The sequence below is a fragment of the Barbus barbus genome (assembly GCF_936440315.1).
Source record: "Barbus barbus genome assembly, chromosome: 11".
In the NCBI taxonomy this organism is placed as follows: Eukaryota; Metazoa; Chordata; class Actinopteri; order Cypriniformes; family Cyprinidae; genus Barbus; species Barbus barbus.
The window spans coordinates 16,480,260-16,494,378 of NC_136739.1; the positions used below are offsets into that span (position 1 = coordinate 16,480,260).

Consider the following 14,119-nt stretch of genomic DNA (forward strand, 5'->3'; position numbering starts at 1 on the left):
CCTTGCAGCATGCATATCTTAATTATCTCCAAATGTGTTACCATCTTTATTTTATTGCCAAAATTATTTTTATAATTCAGAAAAAATAGTGCTGCCGAACAATCTTTTTCATTGCTTTTAAATTAAATGAATTACATAACATATTTAATTAATCAAATTAATTACATGTAATCAATATGTACTGTTGTGCACTTTCATTGTGTTTTTTGGTGAACTGATGAAACATTGAAAATGTCATCCCCTAGAAGTTTCAGTGGTTGAAACATTTACTTGTATTTTGTTCTATTAGTGTGTCAAATTGAAATAATTCTGCAAATGTCCATAAACCGTTATGGGCTGACAGATCTGTTTGATCTCTGTCTTGCAGCACTGAGTGTGTTGATAAGAAGGAGGACCCGGATGTGTTCTTCTGCTGCTGCGAGGGCAACATGTGCAACGAGAAATTCTTCTATAACCCTGACATGCAGCCAGTTCAGAGAAAGGCTCCCCTCACCGTCACAAACAGCAAAGTCTTTAAGGGTAAGTTCTTCAGTTATACCCCTTCCTCTGATGTAATTGTCCTGTCGGTGTGAATCCCTCCTTTATGTCTTTGTCTCCTCATAACCTATATTACCTCATTATCAAAATCATCAATTACCTCGAAGAACCTCTCAGGCGTTTTTCATGACTGTTCATGTCAAAAATCATAACAGGCTCACTGCTGTTCCTCTCCCTTGTAGTGGTTTTTTTTGGGGGGGGGGGGGGGGTCAGTGCGTTTCATTTCCTGAATTATTTGTGCTGCAACCTTTTTTTTTCTGTCACAATTCAATGCATAGTGCTGTATAACTGTACAGTGCATGTAGAGTCTGTACATCAGTGTTGTGTGCTACATGTTACAGGGCTCTAGACTAGTGGTCGGCCGATATTGATTTTTTTTATTACCGATACCAATTATTTTCATGTTTATGTGCCCGATAACCGATGTGCAGAACCGATATTTATTTACTGTTATAAAGTAAATAAATGACTGCGTGAAGCAAGTCCATACTTCACTTAACAAAATTATTTTTGAGAATTAGCAGTCTTTCATGCAGGGCTCTAGACTCATTCTTCCCACTGATCTCACTTTTGCGACTAACTTTCTCAGTTGGTCGCACGAGCACATAATTTGGTTGCAATTTGTTTTTTGTTTTTGCACATTTGATTAATCAATGCATGCTGGTGAACTTTTATCATAGTTTATAGTTATATGGTAACGAAAGTGTTCAACATTCAATCCTTTTTCATCGGTATTGTGATTTAAATTTTGTGAACAGGAATTCCTTTTTTCGTGCGATTTCACTTTCAAATTTGCTATCTTGGTGTCACATTTTACAAGAAAAGATAATTGTCTGTTTTGCTTATATCTATACACCTTTCATTTTTTAAGACTAAAACAAAAGATGGATTCATTGTTATTCTTAATTAAAAAGCACAACAACAATAAAACAGTACATTGACAATGACTAACTAGCTTACATAACATTTATCAACAAAAACTAATAAGACCAGGCATGGCATAGGACACATCACATGCTGTACTATATGCCGAGTATATTACAGAATGTTTAGCAAACTCTTGAGGAAGCAAATAAATATTAATATATATTTTTTTTAATTAAGGAAAGCCTCCATAGCGTAACGTGAGGTAAACAGCAAAGATAACAAGCTTCTCAAAACGAAAACAAAAAGAAAAGTAAAACCTAAACTGGCTGTCGCTGACAGGACTTGCATGTTTTTTCTACAAGAATACCACCATGTTCACCTTCTCTGGTTTAAGAAGCGGTCTTTTACTTTAGTTTGAAAACAAAATCCTCCATTGCGCTCCTTGCGCGACGCGCACCTTCGTGCTCGTGCTGACGCGCCGAGCAAACCAGGCTCTACCCAAGAAGCGCTCGCGCTGAAAGCACCTCTCTTCACGTGATCAGTGAAATCTGACTCCTGCTATAATGTGCTGCGGCTGGCAGCGCGCGCTGTATGAAGCAGACGCTTTGGAGCAGCGCAGACCATGCACTCACACAAGTGCGACCACGTCAAAGTTTAACTCGCAAAAAATTACCATTTTGGTCGCAGTCTAGAGCCCTGTCATGTTAAATTGAATCTTCGTATTTAGGGATGTAACGATTACCGGTTTGACGATAAATCATGATAAAATTCCCCACGGTTAGTATTACCGTTTCATATTTTAATTATCATTAAAACCGTATTCGATTACCACGATTTGAACAACTCACGATAAATAAATACTGTCCGGCATAAAGCAGAGTGTTAACAGTGTCACGAGCGCACGGCAGCAGAGTTTCATTCTGAGAGAAAACGGCGGAAAAGATGGGAGGTTTTAAAAGAGTGCTGAGGGAATTATACAAATGAATATATCAGTGAATTAATTATATGAATGTACCTCTGAAGGATCTGACTGTCTTCTGAAACGATTCGATGGCATTTTGTTTTCATCTTAGCTCCATATAAGACCTAAAGGAAGTGTTCTTAAACACAATACTGCTTTGTTCGCGGACTTCACGTGAATCAGCTGTAATTCAGCGTTTCCATATAAAGCGCCACCTGCTGTCAGAGACTGGATTTACAGACACTTATTTACATCCAGCCTGTGTGCAGTTTCTGTCTGGCCAAAAAACGGACCAAATTTGCATGCCCTGCTGTAAATTTTAACCGGTTGATGAAAAACAAGCTTGTGTGGATTCTACACATTTAAACAATTCAGTTTACCTTTATATGAAACTTTTTCAAAGCTTTATTTGAACATTTACATTATTTATTTGAACATGCTATTAAACTGGTGTCAGTCAAGTTGTCATTTAAAATCCAGACCTCATTGGTAATGTTATTGTTTTAGTGATTATGCAAACAAAAAGTCATTTTATTTGCTGTTTGTTGATTTTTAAGTATAAAATTTGGTGAAGTGATTTATGTATCGGTACTTTTTGAACATCTCCAGCACATTTTAACAATACCGTGATAATACTGATAACCGTGATAATTTTGGTCACTATAATCGTGATGAGAAATTTTCATACCGTTACATCCCTATTCGTATTACAACAATAAATTTATTTATAAAAAGCTTTAGCAGCAACACTAATATTAGCAGTAAGCAAAATAAACGTAGAATGTCTAATGTTTTCAAATGGAGAAAATAAAATAAATAAAGGACAGGAGTCATAAGCTGTTTAATATAAATAGAGCATCTTATTTATCATATTAGAGCCAAGTTGCATAAGCTACATATCAGGCATTTATGTAATACATCTAATTTGTGCATTAATGACTGTAATATTAAATAGTTCACTAACTACAGCAAATCAAGTACCTGCACGCCGTTGTTGTTGTTGTCTCGTCTCCCCTCAGATGCGCTGCAATTGCGATCCTGCGCGCAATTCTCAATTGTTTTGAGTGTTTATCGGGGAATCCGATTGTCTCAAGTGTTTATCGGGGTCCGATATTACAAACCCGATATCCGATTATGAAAAGATGCTTAAATATCGGGAAAATATCGGTAAATCGATATATCGGTCGATCTCTACTCTAGACTCGTTCTTCCCACTGGTCGCTCTTTTGCGACTAACTTTCTCAGTTGGTCGCACTTTATTATCTTTTATTTTTTTGCTACAACATTTAATCAATGCATGCTGATGAACTTTTATCATAGTTTATAGTTATATGGTAACGAATGTGTTCAACATTCAACCCTTTTTCATCAGTATTATTTGTGATTTAAATTTTGTGGACAGGAATTCCTCTTTTCGTGCGCTTTCACTTTCAACTTTGCGATCTTGGTGTCACGTTTTACAAGAAAATATAATTGTCTGTTTTGCTTGTCTATACACCCAGTGGTGTCATGCCCATTCAAAGTGAGGGGGCACGTGCTCCGTCAGATTTTTGAGCCAAGTGGATTTTGAATGCAGCTTCTAAAAGACAAAAAATAGCTGATTAATATTTTCTATATTTAATACAATCACACGGCGTGATTAGATCATTCAGCGCGTCATATCAGCTGCTAAATTCAAATCTGCGTTCGCTGGCTGGCGCTGAGCCAGATACAGACGAGTTTTTACAGCACTGTGCATTATAACCAATCACACACGATGCTGTTGAGCTTATGAATGCAATGGCCAATCAGAGGCATTCAGATGAGTCATCGCTAAAATGCCGGTGTTTTCTTCACTCACTCGCTGACAGAATACCTCTTTCTGGCGAATTCTCTTGTCAGCAACAAAGTGCAAATGTGTGTACAAATATGTAAGATATTAATTTCATAGTGTAAACAGCTTCAGTGATTTTAATGGGAGTTTTTGAGAGTGCTTGAACTCTAGACTGTCAGTAAAAATATGCTTTGATAATGTAAATGTTCTTTGCTCTCTTTCTGTACATTGAAAGTGTTATGATTAGTAGCCTAACAATGTTTTTATTCACATTAACTTTCGATGTTAAATTCACATTAAATATAAAGTCAGTGGTATTAAAATATGTTATGGCATGACACCCATATCTGTTAAGTAAACAGGTTTTTATGCATAGTTAATAGATTACATCATTAGGTTACTTTGAGCATCGCCCACTATAGATCAACTAACATAATCTATAAAGGTGAGAATCAAGATATTTCATTATATAGTTAATGCATTTGGAAATGTTTCAAATAAAAAGGAAAAATAAATAAAACGCATACTGTTGTGGCTGCTTGTGTGTCACGACGTGCCCCCTCAATAATAATGAGTGCATGACGCCGTAACAGAAGCACCATTTCAAATGAGCGGCACGTCAAAACAGCGGCGCGGATCACATAAGCGTCGTTTATGGCAAATATATTTCAAGCGCTATATACTCTAGTATTTTTATCTAAAGCCAAACGCGCTTAATTCAAGCCCTTTCAGCTCTGTGTGCTTTCTCTCTCTCCAGACCATAGACTGTAAAAAAAAGATGGACGACGTGTCTCCGCTTCCTTCCATTTATAGAAAAGTGAAGCGAATACATCTCAGTATGGCCGCTGCCATTGTGAGTAAATGACGTCATTTGGAGCCCGAGTCTGCGCAGTAGAGATTCGTTTGGAGCCCAAGTCTGCGCAGTAGAGTCGTGAGGCGGAGCCGCGGAACCAAACTCCTGCAGACCCAATCAACCATAATGACACGCCCCATTTTTATAGCATCAAATTACTAGCTAAAATCAAACTTACCACAAAAACGAACAATTGAACATATATAAGCGTGATAACAACTACCTTAAATGGCCAAAATCATATTTTGGAAAATTGTATTGGAAGTGTAATACATTTTTTTGTTATGACTCAAGTCCCATTCGTTTACATGGAGAGGGTGGGGTTTATGACCTGTACTGCAGCCAGCCACCAGGGGGCGATCATAGAGCCTGCAGCTTCAGTTTCCAGTATGAGTGAGACACATCCGCATGAGAATGTTTTGATTATTGTAGACAATTTTTGTAGATAATACTTATAATATATTTAAATAGTATAGATTTCAGGCGGAAAACCCTGAACAGAAACAGTGTTTTTTTTTTTTGTCACATGGCCTTCAATTTATCTACATGTAAAAGTACCATAGACCTACATGTAAAAATGTATTTATTTATTTATTTTTGTCCGGACCTTTGATTGGAAGAAAATATAGAGGCCGCACCTCTTGGAACTTTTAATTGAATACCCCTGACTTTTATCAAAAATAAATACTTGATTTTTATGGTTTTGCAATTTCTGTGTCACATATTTCCTTCTGTGTCATGGTAGATAGGACTCTTATTATAGAATTTGATTACAGAAAAACTTTTGAACATGAGAATGGTTTAAAACATAAGTAACAGGCTGGATGTACATTAACCTTACATCTTAACACCGCTTAAAAAAAAAAAAGAAAATATATTTACATAATACATATATTTTGTCTATAGCTTAAACAGTTTCGTACATAGGAAGATTTCAATACATGAGGATTCTGAATGGGATTTTTTTTAGCGAGCCATTAAATGACTTGAGACTTGACTCGGACTCCAAGTTAAAGACTCGTGAACATTACTGCCTGCTACAATGTGCCGCGGTTCTGCAGCGCACGCTGTATGAACCAGAAGCTTTGGAGCAACGCAGACCATGCACTCGCACAAGTGCGACCACGTCAAATTTTTACTCGCACATTCTCAAAAAATGGTCGCAGTCTAGAGCCCTGTGTTATTTATGAACATAAATCTTTAATGAAAAAATTTCATTAAAATGTGCACATTAGGAAGACCACTTACAACGTTTTCACTTTTACTGTGTTGTGATATTTACCATCCTTTTATGCATTTAGCAAAACATCATATATCAGTGTTATGATGTTTATATTAAATTAACTGGCTGTTTGGGTACTGGTTTTCTAAAGTGTTATGGTGTAAATGTTCACTGAAGATGGTTCTGCATGTTTTTTGGTCTATTTTCAGTATCCTTCTAAGAAAGTGACATTGAGGTTCGGTTTCTGTGAGCTATTTGAGTTTGATAGTATCTCATGGGTGTGCAATTTAGCTTTTGAATAGATGTTCCAGGTAGTTCATTGTGCCTTCTTTCTTTCTACAGTTTTACCTTGAATTTAACATTTGTTTCGGAAATATCAAATTACAGATTTGCTTTTAAGCAAAAGATGTTAGGTACTTGGATTTATTCATTCGTTTTGTTCAGATAATTTTATATTTCTTTGATGAAAAGATATGCTTATCTTGACCCTAGCCACCAAATCACCACCGACTAAAGCTCTGTTAATTACTCTATACATTGGCTCGTATTCATATCTTCATTTCTGCACCACTGCACAGCTCAGTGGCTGCAGATTAATCTGCTTTTGAATGAAGAGCTTGTTGTCTGTCTCGTATGTTATCTTACTGATCAGGCTTTTTCATGTTTCATAACCTTTACTTTTAGCTGTACTTCAATGTGGATGATGTTCTTTTCAGAGCGGGAGGTTTCTCTGTAAAATCGAAATTGATTCTTGTGATGTTGCTGCAAACGGAGGCTTTTATAAATTCAGGTGCTATTTAATATCAGAATCGCAAAAAAAACTAAGCATGCCTGTGTTTACAAGCTCAGACACATTGGATGGAGCTAAAGCAGATGCAAGCGATGAACATGAAATATCTGGCTTAAGCATACTTTTGAAAATAATCATGGAGTAGTTGTAAAAGTTATCAGAATGTTTGCTAGGTGTTTTAGAGGCAGAAATGCATCTTTTTTCTTTCATTATTATTATTATTATTATTATTATTATTATTACCTTTAAGTAAACTGTATATTCACATTAGTTTTGTAAAAAAAAAAAAAATGCAAGGCAACTTTATATTTTACAAAAAGTAGCCCTACTACTTATTGTTTAGCATCGTTAAACCAAATTGTAAGGCTGAATCAGCTATAATGTTGAATTTTGATGTGCGTTTGGGAACAGAGTGATTGAATAAATAGCAGTATTTCCGTTTTACATTGTTTCTCTTGTGAAATGTCTAAGCGTAACATTACAGATTTTGAACCATCTTCATCCGCTGCAGTAGATCCTCAAAATACATAAAACTGAACATGAGCATGGCTTCTGAACAACCATCTATATTGAGCGATTCTGTAATTTGGCAACTCGGAGCTGTTTGGCTTTCATCCATCCATCCTAAAATGAAACATTTAGAAGATCGTGCCGCATATCATATAGAAGACATCAGTTTGCTTTGCTGTCTTTAGGTTTTCAACAGCATAACGTGCTCTCGCAGCCCCAGAGATGACCGTGTCTTTTAGATTACCGAGGCTGATCTGGTCGCTTTATCTCTCCTGAGTAAACACTGACATCAACATCCTCTTAACTAAATGAGGGATGGAGGCATGTCAGCGAATACAGACCCAGCGGTTCTAATCTACTGGCCCAGTGCTCTCAGCTCCCTGCAGGGGGGCAGTTGTACGTTTCAGCAATCATGATTTATTATCTGCCTGCGGTCTCTTGGCCCGATTTAGTAGCGTGCAGTACTGGTTGCGCTCTGCCTGATGATTTTTGACACTACAACTGTTGGTATCAGTGCAAATGCAGTGGGTAGAAGAGTCTTCAGTACTTCAGTAGCAGGGGAGGGGGGTCTCACTCGTGCTTATGTAATGGGTCTATTTCCAGCACTGACTCACTCCATATGGAATGATCTTGATATGTAATGCAAAAACCCACAGGGACATGAAGAGTTGCACAAAGCACACTGGAGTTTCTCAAAATTTGCTTTCTGCGAGCATGGAGCTGTGTGCTTTTTATGACCTTGTGACCGGGTACTCTCATACCCCACGGCTGCGTGTGGCCATTCTGCCCACTGAGTGGGGGAAGGGTAGAGTAGGGTCGGATGAGAGTGGGTTTGTTGGGGGTGGATGTGTGTTTGTGTGTGTGTTTTTTCTTTTTTCTTCTTGTACTTATGGATTAATCCAGAGTCCTTAACCCACTTCCAAGTCCATAGCTGGCACGAGAGAGAAGAAATGGCATCATGAATGAGATCTCTCTCTGCTGGACCGAAGCTAATACGGGTTCAGCTGAAGTTCGACCGGGTGGGTCGCGCACATGGTCCTGTGGTCAGCCTGGGCGAATGGGAAATGCTCTATCATAACATAAGAGCAAGGGATCGCTGCATCTCTGGCCAGCAGCCACAGCCCAATCCGATCTCTGGCACTAGATGCAGAGAAACTGAGGGCCACCGTGTGCACTGACTAAGCATGCGTGCTATTCTCCCTCAAGTGCACACTGGTGCAGTTCTGTTGAACCGCTCTTAACGGGAATTTGCATAGATGCATGTGCATTGGAATAAAGATGTTTGCATAAGGCGGAATCTGTCAGCAGCCTTCAGGGAATCAGACCAACCTTGTTTCAAGGCTGCTGTGAAAGAATTGCAATTATCGAGTTCAAAAGGTGTGTGACATAAGTATGCAGTGAGAGATTCTCAGCGTACACCGCATATCTCGTTAATGTGAAGTATAGAAGGTGTGTGCTAGACTTTACATCCATCATCTGTTGTGTTCCTCTTGAGGGAATTAGGAGCAAACTCTCATTTGAGGTTCTGCTTGGTAATGCTAATGTAAGCTGAAGTCATTCTGTCAAATGCTGATGTCATCCCTTTTCACATTCATGTCATTTATTAAGCCAATAGAGATCGTAATAGTGTGGGTTTCCAAAATAGCATATATGTATTAGGAGGGAAACTGCAATATTTCTGGACTTATAATTAATCATAGCAGTATATTGTAACAGTCGTAACTGGTAGAAAACTATAAGCAAGCATATTTGTATACATGAAAACTGTCATATGCACATCTGAGAAATCCTTCAAAATATTTTCTTATTTGTTTGATTTATTTGCACAGCTAAAACAACTGCTAGAATACTAAATGTAAATGGTACTCATGACCATATATAGGAATGTGTCTTGTGTGAACGTCCTCAAAGTCAATTCCCAGTTATTCCTAGTCATGTACACTTTGGTTCCAAAGTTTGTGTTCAGCAATTTGTTTTTGTTGTTCTTGTTGTTCTTTGCTTTTTTAAAGGGACAGTAAAGATTTTTTAACCACTTTTGACTTTCATCAAAGATTTCTCTAAAAAATGAAAAATAAAAATATTTAGCAGCACAGCTGTTTTCAACATTGAGAAATGGTAGCAAATAAGCATATTAGAATGATTTCTGAAGGATGATGTCACGTCATGATTGCTGAAAATTTACCTTTGCCATCACAGGAATAAATTATATATTCAAACATATTAAAAGCATTTTTTTTTGTATTACAAGTTGTAATATTTCACAGCAGTACTGTTTTTACTGTACTTTGTTCAACTAAATGCAGCTTTGGTGAGCAAAAGAGACTTTGTAAAAAATATTACCAAATTCAAATTGTTGAACAGTAGTGTAATCGTGCACCTATTAAAAAGCGTTGATCTGTGCTGAACTGTCTCATTCTTCTTCTCTCCCTAGCAACATCAAACCCCTTCACCCAGAAGCCACCACTGTTCAATACCCTTCTGTACTCCATCGTGCCCATCATGGGCATCACGGCCATCGTCCTGCTCTCCTTCTGGATGTATCGACATCACAAGCTGGCATATCCACCTGTTCTGGTGCCTACCCAGGTAAATTGATATATCTACTGTATAATGCATGTGTTTTGATTCACTTTTAGTAAAATGAGAGAAGTATTTCCATATTTTGAAGTGAAACACTAATGTCAGTGAATCACATGCAGCACAATGTCTGCTCTTATCACTGTAACTCTTGAGTTTCAGTTTATCAGAACATTTTCATGCCACTAGAAACGGTGCTATTGGGAGCTGTTATTTCCCCTGGGCAGCACCTCGTGTTGATGTGAATGATAGTGATTTCAGGGATCTAATTTGCTCAATGTCATACTCACTTAAGCTCAAACACACTGTCAGCTGAAATCAAACTAGATCTGTCAGGACACGGTTATGTTTCAGTGCCCTCTTCTCCCACCAGAAAGACGAGATAACAGAGCTGACATAACACAAGACATGAGCAATCAGGTGACCTTTACCCTTGTGTGTGAGACTAGTGTTGAGATTCACATCTACTTCTGAATTACACAATAGATCTTTATAGATTTAGCCAGTGAAGTCAAAATCTGAACTGCTGGGTCAGCGTGAAAAAAATCCATACCATTTATCCATAGCCTTGAAGGACATCAGCTCAGAGTAGATGCGTGTGCTGGGCTGATAAATGGTGTCTGTGGGCACAATGGGTTACCTTTAGTGTCAAGTGAGAATTTGGAATTCGCAGATTGAGTTTCAGTGTTATGTAGGCCAGATCTGACAGATGAAACATCCCTATAGCGCTGCTAATATCGAGTGTCATGACCAGCCCAAACTTGTTTTTGATATGTAGGGAACTTTATTAGCTCTTATTAGCAGCCGTCAGAAGGCCTCAGGGACTGTTACAACACTTAGTTAATATGAAACTGCATTTGCAACTTCCCTAATGGTATATCAACTAGAAAAATTGTAGGGGTTTGACAGGTGGTTGGGCAGGAGGTATGGAAACATGGGGGAGTTTGGTGAAAAAGAAAGTTGTTTTGGAGCAAGAGAACATTTTATTTTCTGATTATTTATTTATTCATTGTTGTTATTTTGAAAGAAATTAATACTTTTATTTAGCAGGGACACATTATACTGATCAAAAGTGACCGTAAAGATTTTGCATTGTTACAAAAGATTTCTATTTCAAATGAATGCTGTTTTGAACTTGCTCTTCATCAAAGTATATTGAAAAATGAAAGAAAAGGAAAAAAAAAAAGTGTATTAGAATGGTTTCTGAAGAATCATGCGACACTGAAGACTAGAGTAAAGGCTGCTGAAAATTTAGCTTTGCCATCACATTATAAAAAAAATAATTTTACCATAAATTTAAATATAAAATGGCAATTTTAAATTGTAATAACATTTCACAATATTACTGTTTTTACTGTATTTTTGAGCCAATAAATGCAGTCTTAGTGAGCAAAGTAATCATACTGGCCCCAATCCTTTAAATTGTAGTTTATATACTAGTGTACTTTTTGTTTTGATTGATCATTTCCTCTAGAATTCTGGTTCTAGCTGTAATTCTACTGCCTCACAAACATTGTAAGATTGCCAGAAACGATTTTGTAACGTGTTGACAGGAAATGTGGCATTTCGCAAAGTGCCACAAAGAAATCTGCTCGTTTTGAAATGCTTAGAAATGTAATTTTTTTGAAAATCTGTTTCATCAACTAAGACATTTGAGTGCAGAAAAAGGCTTTAGTTCTCGTTCTTTATTCAGTGATGAAACCATTAGTGTCCAAAAGCTTGCTCACTGTCTGTTGATAAATAACATTTTGCTTTCTTCTGACTTTCAGAGGAGCTATTATTACAGTGTGGTTGCTACATTTGTGATATAACCTTTCTTTCTAGTGTTCAGTGCTAGAACTCTCACAATGTATTTGTACAGCTCAAGCTAAATACGAGTAACGTGAGAGATGTCTGACTTGGTTTATTACTATTTGCTCTTTCTATTTGGTTAAAGACTCCTCTCTTGTCTTCCTGTTTCTCCTTTTACTCACTGATATGGTCTTTATAAACATTTACACTGAAAGCTGGAAATGCATGATATATCTCATTTAGATAGGCCCATCTTTAACTGTGCATGGTGGCCTGGTGGTGGTTGCTGTGTGCATTTACATTGGGCACTTTATCAACATAGATGAGAAACATTTTATGATGCCCTTAGCAGTTGTCATCAATATTGTTTTGAATGGCGCTGATTGAAATGTTTCTCCATCAATTCTCAGGCCGTTTTAAAGCATGCAGTTAAAAATAATGTCGTCTTTTGAAACATTTGGCCCCCAGCCTCCACTTTAGAGTCTCATACCATTTAGAAAGCAGAGAGTAGCTTCTTGATTATTTAACGGTTTTCTTACTAGGACCCAAGACCTAACATGCCCCTCAGGAGAGAGAGCACAGTGTGCTTTAACCGCATTAAGTTCTTGGCTTCACTGTGAGGATGGGAATTTTTTGTTTCTGGAAGGAAAGGGCATTCAGGCAGCTGCATGCATTTTGCAGAATTTACAGAAAAGGTCATTAGGTCAGATCCTGTATTCATGTGCAGGACCATTTTTTGCTGTTCAGATTTTAGGTCTTATGCATGTGCCTAAATTCATTCCACATTTATCTTTATTTAAATCACGGTTTTTATTTTTACTCACCTTTTTTTGTACTTTGGATTTTTTATTGCACTAGACATTAAATGTTTTGGTATATGGGGAGGGAAGACGTGCAAACTACTGCACCACAGCTATGAAAACACTATTTTATTATTGTCATTTTGTTTTTAAGTCATGGTTGTCTGACAAGAGACATAAATGGGAATGCAGGTCAGTTTTACTTCCTGATTGGTAACAATTTATGCCCAATTTTCTTTAAACTTTTGCTTTGAACTCTTTCAAATCTTTTGTTTTCTTTTGAAATATTCGGAATTGTTCCTTTTTGACAATTTTATTTGGTAAAGTCTCTCAGAATCTTGTAGAAGTCTGGCAGTTGCTGTAACATGCAGGTTTGGCCTCAGGTATAAGCAGCAACCGTTGAGTGTTGTCCTTGGGGCTGAAGGTTCATTCTTTCCAGTTATATTCACTTACACAAAGTTAAAATCACAGACAAGCCAAACAAAAATGTAAAGTGCTTTTAGCAGCATAACTGGCACCAAACAGAATTGCAAAAATAAAATAAATAAAAACAAATCACTGGTTGGACAAATTGATTGTCCCATCCCAAACACAAGCCATTGGTTGAGTAAATGTTGCTATGTCAGGACGTTTTCAGACAAGAACAACCTCTAAATGCCTTAGTCTCCACACATTAAAGTAGAAGAAAGTATTTCAACTTAAAAAAAAAAAAAAAAAAAGTATAACAAAGTAGTGTCAAATCTTTTGGCTCAACATAAATGTTAAATCTTTTGGACAGACTTAATTGGGTTAACCTGTAAAATTGTATTGTGTTGGCCAGCAAGTGAAAATACCTACAGAAATAGTGAAAAACACATTACCTCGTTCTTGAAGAAATCCTTAAATTCCCCATCACGTCTTTCCATCTCATATACGTTAAACTAAAACTAACACTTGATTTCCTCTTTCCTTCCTCAACTAGCACGCCTTTCATATAATGATAGAGGTAAGAGAAGCCTGACTCATTCATCTATTTTCTTTTTTTTTTTTTTTTTTTTTTTTCAAGATTATGTTGGATCCTCTTTTTAAACCTTTTCTTCATTGCTATCAAAAGCACCCCTTTGTTTGTGTTAGCACATTTTCCTATAATATCCCACTGGTTTTATTTTGCGTTTATCCCTGCACATTGCCTCATCAATCTGTGATGTTCTGACTTTCAGTGCACGGATAACAAAAACAAAATCCTCTCTGATTCAGGGGATTCAGGCAGAGATCCCTTGATTTAGGTGCATGGGAAAATGGCAGTACTGAGGTTAAAAATGCACGTCTCCAAGCATGCAGCAAATGTATGCAAAGATGAATGTTATGAATGTGGGAATGGAGAACAGCTTAAAGTGCTTTTATTGTACTTAACCTATA

General features: G+C 37.1%; 1 protein-coding gene across 1 annotated transcript in view; it reads left to right on the plus strand.

Annotated features, from left to right (window-relative positions):
• The window catches only part of LOC306877217 (activin receptor type-2A-like), a 63,238-nt gene that overhangs the window by 35,070 nt on the left and 14,049 nt on the right, over nt 1-14,119 (plus strand). Inside the window, exons 3-4 of the mRNA XM_079428838.1 lie at nt 368-519; nt 9,985-10,139. Coding sequence (XP_079284964.1) covers nt 368-519; nt 9,985-10,139 — 307 coding nt within the window. The remainder of the gene's footprint in view (nt 1-367; nt 520-9,984; nt 10,140-14,119) is intronic.